At 51.0% G+C, this 6,000-nt stretch overlaps 1 protein-coding gene across 9 annotated transcripts in view; it reads left to right on the forward strand.

Annotated features, from left to right (window-relative positions):
• The window catches only part of MECR (mitochondrial trans-2-enoyl-CoA reductase), a 38,335-nt gene extending 35,864 nt beyond the window's left edge, over nt 1-2,471 (forward strand). For 4 of the 9 annotated variants that reach the window (XM_023219416.1, XM_023219421.1, XM_023219420.1 and 1 more), the window contains 3 exons: nt 16-76; nt 167-332; nt 2,108-2,471. In XM_023219416.1, the coding sequence (XP_023075184.1) occupies nt 16-76; nt 167-332; nt 2,108-2,265 (385 nt within the window). In that variant the 3' untranslated portion in view covers nt 2,266-2,471. Of the gene's footprint in view, nt 1-15; nt 333-2,107 lie in introns of those variants that run through there. The other 5 variants (XM_023219419.2, XM_023219425.2, XM_023219426.1 and 2 more) reach the window with 2 other exon arrangements.
• Nucleotides 2,472-6,000: the final 3,529 nt, after the last annotated feature.

A 6,000-nucleotide genomic window follows, 5' to 3' on the forward strand; every position in this document is an offset into this window, starting at 1 on the left:
CTTTGGACTCTTTAGGCGTGGAGGAACCATGGTAACCTATGGGGGGATGGCCAAGCAGCCCGTCATAGCCTCTGTGGTAAGCTGGGTCGGAGGGAGGCATGCCTGGAGCCGGGCCGGACACCTCAGCCAGGCCACATCCCCTGGCACGACAGCTGTCTTAACTTAGGCAATGCCGCGTCCCTGGAGGGGAGTCTGTACCCTTAAGCGATGCCTGAAGTTCTTGCCCTCAGAGCCCAGCATGTCCTTCCTGTGTCTGCAGAGCCTGCTCATTTTTAAGGATCTCAAACTTCGGGGCTTTTGGTTGTCCCAGTGGAAGAAGGACCACAGTCCAGGTGAGTGCATGGCCCAGTGCAAGGAGTCACAGATGAGGGCAGTGCCTAAAAATGGCAGCAGAAATGACCAGCTACTGAGCCCTGGAGGGGTGATTGGGTCCCCAGCCCCACAGAAGGATCAAAGAGAATAGCCTTAGGCCAGCTACAGTCAGCAAATAGTTATTGGACTAAACTAGGTTAGTCTTAGGGGCACAGAACAAAACAGACACTGTCCCCATCTTGAAGAGCTGACAGTGGGGAAAGATGGATAGCGAAGTAGAGAGAATAGACTCTGGAGCCAGCCTGCCTGGGTTCAAATCTGCTTCCACACTACTGGGTAGAGGTTCTGCCTAGACAGTGGTGGGAACCTGGGCAAGTTACTTAATCTCTGCCTCAGTTTAAATTCATAAGTTTAAACTCTTGTTAGCCGTGTTTGACAGAGGAGGAAATCGAGGTTCAGAGTGGTTAAGTAGTATGCCCAAAGTCACCTCCCCACGGGGAGGGATGCAGCCAGGATGTGAACAGATCATCTCCTGTTCATCTCCTGGAGGACTGGCTCCCTAAAGTGGGATCTCCAAACTCAGGATGAAGAATAACATGGGATTATCCAAGTGAAGGGGAGGAAGGTGGTGGCGTGAACAGTGTTTCAGGCAGAAAAAATCGAAAATCACATGTGCAACGGGGCACCAAAGTGCTTCTGAGCAACCTGGAGTACTAGATCTGAGCTGGGGCTGAGAAATTGGGTGAGTGGGTTGTGACCAGGTTACAAAAGGCCTTGTAAACCTGATTAAGGCATTCAGACTCACTGGGGTTTTTTTTGCTGTTCTGGGGGGTTATTTGTTTTGAGACAAGGTATCGCTCTGTTGTCCTGGCTGGAGTGCAGTGGTGTGTTCACAGCTCACTACAACCTCAACCTCCTCGGCTCAGGTGATCCTCCCACCTCAGCCTCCCAAGTAGCTAGGACCACAGGCACATGCCACCATGTCCAGCTAGTTTTTGTATTTTTAGTAGAGATGGGGTTTCATCATGTTGCCCAGACTGGTCTCAAACTCCTGGGCTCAAGGGATCCGCCCACCTCAGCCTCCCAGAGTGCTGGGATTATAGGCATGAGTTACCGCGCCCAGCCAAGACTCACTCTTAAAGGCAACTGAGGAGCCACTGAAGTGTTTTAACCAGTAGATATGACTAGATTTGAAGGTTGAATGAATTTATGTCTATGGAAAAACACTTCTCAGCCAAGGTCTTCACTTCTCAACTTCCTGTACCATATAGGGTCCTTCACAGGAGGCAGGCCCAGGGAGGGGATGTTGGTGGCCTCAGGTCATGGGGTTCTAAGGGAGTCCTGGGCTCTCAGGGAGAGCTCCTTTTCCTGAGCAGAGCTTGACTATTCCACATCACTTGGCATGCCAGGCACACCCACTCCCTCCCCGGGCCTCCTCTGCTCTCCCTGCCTCCGCCATCCTTCTCCTCCCACCATTCAGTGCTCCTGGCTCCACTGCGGCTAGGTTCTGTGAGTCTGTGCCATCTTCATCACCACTCTGAAGAGTGGTCTCTGCCTGCCTGCCCCTCAGACCCTAGAGCCACTCCTATGTTCCTCTCTCCCCACCTGGACCTCACTGTCCTGAAGACAGGCAGGGACCAGGCTGCCTCCACAGCTACCCCGATCCTTGGCACAGCCAGGACTCAAGGCTTTATTGGAGCTCGGTGCCAGCTCCTGTCCATAGGGCAGCCCCGTGCCACATCTCACCAATCTCCAGCTGCTGTTCCTCTGTCTAATTTCCTGCAACCTCCCACAGACCAGTTCAAGGAGCTGATCCTCACACTGTGCGATCTCATCCGCCGAGGCCAACTCACAGCCCCTGCCTGCTCCCAGGTCCCGCTGCAGGACTACCAGTCTGCTTTGGAAGCCTCCATGAAGCCCTTCATGTCTTCAAAGCAGATTCTCACCATGTGATCATCCCAAAAGAGCCGGAGTGACGTGGGAGGGGAGGCGGATCTGAGGGGCTAGGTGCAGGCCCCTCAGTCGGGGTTCCCACCTTCCCCAGACTACTGCTCTCCTCACTGCCTCTTCCTATTAGGAGGATGGTGAAGCCAGCCGTGGTTTTCCCCAGGGCCAGACTTAAGGTATCTAATAAAGTCTGAACTCTCCCTTCCAAAAAGTAGAAGTCATCCCTGTCAAGAAGGACCGTCACTCTGCACTGGTCAGCTCACAGCACCAAGAGGCCCCTTCCTGCTTTTCTGTCACGTGTTCCCCCAGTAATCATTTTCTGACCACCCTGAAAGCAAAGCCTGGGTGGGCACTGCCGGGGGAAAGACCAGTAGGCCACCATCCCTGGCTTCAAGCTGCACAAGCCCACAGAGGAGGGTCCTGTAGAACGAGCGCTTTGCTGTGCTTCTCAGGAGTGTACGGCCCAGTCCAGGGCTTCGGGAGGATCAGCTGCACGGAAGAGTCAATGCCAGGCTGAGGTCATCAGAGCCCTGAGGAACGAGGACGTGGGGTCTCCATTCTCATGGAACTGCCGTTCTAACTGGAGACATAGACAATATACCAGTGGTTCTCAACCAGAGGCAATTTTACCCCCAGGAGACATATGACGATGTCTGGGAATATTTCTGGCAGTCACAGCCTGGGGAGGAGGTTGCTACTGGCATCTAGCAGGCAGAGTGAGTACTGCTGTTAAACCCACCACAGGACACACAGCAGCCTCCTGCAACAAAGAATTACCTAAGGCCTGGCGCGGTGGCTCACACCTGTAATACCAGTACTTTGGGTAGTCAAGGCGAGCAGATCACTTGAGCCCAGGAGTTCAAGGTCAGCCTAGGCAACATGGTGAAACGCCATCTCTACAAAAAATACAAACATTAGCCAGCCGTGGTGCTGTGCACCTGTAGTCTCAGCTACTCGGGAGGCTGAGGTGGGAGGATCACCTGAGCCTGGAAGGTCTAGACTGCAGTGAGCCATGATCATGCCACTGCACTCCAGAGCAAGACCCTATCTCAAAAAAAAAAAAATCAGCTCCCAAATGTTCAATGTTCATGAGGTCATTGATAAACCCTGCATTAAACAGTCTCACAGTAATTACCATAGTGACTAATGCTGTAAAGAAGATATGTGGGGATGTAAGAGCAGAATGAAGATCTTGCCCTAGGCACCAGGGTCAGGGGTATGCTTCTGTGAAGTTTGAAGGTGGGCCCTGACAAACGAGTGAGCTTTATTCAGGCTGAGAGAAGAGCTTGACATATGACATGTTGGTATTTGCTTCACGATTCATTTGCTCAAAGCAAAGAACAGAGGCTTCAGGGTGTCTCCCTTATCACCTGGCCCTCTGTACCCAGTACTCAGAAGCCTCATTCAGGACTAATTTATTGAGTGCCTAGTGTGTGCCCAAAGCTAAGGATACCAATGAAAGAAGTGCTGCTGGCCTTCAGGTTGCTTAGCCTAGTGCAGGATTGACCAGTACAGTGTAATGATGAGGTCACTGACATGGAGGTGTTCAGAGGGGCTTGGGAGGACACACAGGGGCCCCAGTTCTGCCTGAGGGTATCAAGGAAGGATTCCTAGAGGAGGTATCTTCCACAGCCAGTCTTGAATACCGAACAGGAAACTACAAAGCCAACAGCACATATGAGAGTTCAGAGGCCTGAGAGCCTGGCACTCAGGGAACTGCAGTCAAGTGTAGCTGCTGCCTTAGACATGGGGGAAATGTGGGAACTGAGGTGGGAGACATGGGCGAGGGTTAGATCACAAAGGACAAAGGACTTACCCTGAAGCCCTAGGGAGGCACCAAGGGATTTTAGGAGTGGAGCAATATGGAAAAAACTGGCCCAGAAGGTTTTATTTATTTATCTATTTATTTTATTTATTTATTTATTTATTTTTGAGACAAAGTCTTACCCTGTTGCCCGGGCTGGTGTGCAGTGGGGTGATCTCGGCTCTCTGCAGCCTCCGCCTCCCGGATTCAAGTGATTCTCCTACCTCAGCCTCCCGAGTGGCTGGGACTACAAGCCCATGCCACCACACCCGCTAATTTTTATATTTTTAGTAGAGACGGGGTTTCACCATGTTGGCCAGGCTGGTCTTGAACTCCTGACCTCGTGATCCACCCACCTTGGCCTCCCAAAGTGCTGGGATTACAGGCGTGAGCCCCCACGCCTGGCCAGAAGTTTTAATTGCATGCCAGTTTGCACACAGACTCCCAGCATAATCATCTTTTCTTTGGGAGCATCTTGTGTGTCCGCTGGAAAAAAGGACTCAGCTTCAGCCTGGGGCTGGGAAAGGTCTGCATTGCCCTCTGGGGAAAATTTGCCACCTTCTGGGCTCAAGATCAGCCCCAACTCTTTCCTGTTCCCTGTCCTCTAAGTTAATGGGACAAGTGATTGTACAGATGATCAATGCAGGCAAGTGAAAAAAGCCTAAGAAGGAGGGAAGGCTGCCAGAGGCCACAGGAGTAAAATTAAGATCAGGTTCTTTTAGGCCGGGTGAGGTGCCTCACACCTATAATTAGCAGGGCGTGGTGGTGTGTGCCTGTAGTTCCGGCTACTCAGGAGGCTGAGGCAGGAGAATCACTTGAACCTGGAAGGCAGAGGTTGCAGTGAGCTGAGATCGTGCCACTGCACTTCAGCCTGGGCAAGAGAGAGAGACTCTGTCTCAAAAAAAATTATCTATATACATATATATCTATATAGGATTATTCCAGGGGAATCCATAAGGTTGGGGTTTAGGGAGAGTGGTGAGCCTGAGTCCTGGTGAAGGAGCAGGCCCCTGGTGCCCATTCTGAGAGTAGGCATACAGGAATGTAGGTAACACCATGCTTCAAGATCTGGAGGAACATGCAGAATGTCCTGAGAACAGTGAAGGCAATGATTCCTTGTACCTTTAGGGGTCTGGAGGTGACACTTGGACTGATCTTTAAAGGATGATTATAATTTACTCAGGGAAGGGTGACAAACATTACAGACTAAGAGACCAGATTAGGCAGTTATAGAAACAGGGCATTTATGTTAGAACTGTTTCATTTTCCCCATTCTCTTCCTGAGAATTAAAACTTACCACTTTTAGGTGAGTATATAGTAGGCCGGAACAAACACCGTGTCTCTGCATCCATTGCAGCTAACAAGATCTGCCCCAAGTGCCCAAGTGATGTAAGCAGAGGTGTTAGGTGTCAGTTTCTTAGGAACCTTTTTTTTTTTTTTTTTTTTTTGGAGAGATGGGGTCTTGCTCTGTCACCTAGGTTACAGTTCAGTGGCACAATCTCGGCTCACTGCAACTTCCACCTCCCAGGTCCAAGTGATTCTCCTGCTTCAGCCAAGTAGCTGGGATTACAGGTGCCCACCACCATGCCCAGCTAGTTTTTGTATTTTTAGTAGAAACAGCATTTCACCTTGTTGGAAAGGCTGGTCTCGAACTCCTGACCTTAGGTGATGATCCGCTGGCCTCTGCCTCCCAAAGTGCAGGATTACAGGTGTAAACCACTGTGCCCAGCCCAGGAACCTCTTTAAAATATAGCTGGCCTGCATCCTGTACCTTTTTCTTCCCCTTCCCCTTCCATCTTCCTTACAGCTGTATACACAGACGTGATTCCTGGAGTTTACGCAGCCATCTTTGACTATGTTAAGAATGGGACAGCAGGTCAGGCGCAGTGGCTTATGCCTGTAATCCCAACACTTTGGGAGACCAAGGCGGGTGGAT

The sequence above is a fragment of the Piliocolobus tephrosceles genome, chromosome 1 (genome assembly GCF_002776525.5).
Source record: "Piliocolobus tephrosceles isolate RC106 chromosome 1, ASM277652v3, whole genome shotgun sequence".
Taxonomy (NCBI): domain Eukaryota; kingdom Metazoa; phylum Chordata; class Mammalia; order Primates; family Cercopithecidae; genus Piliocolobus; species Piliocolobus tephrosceles.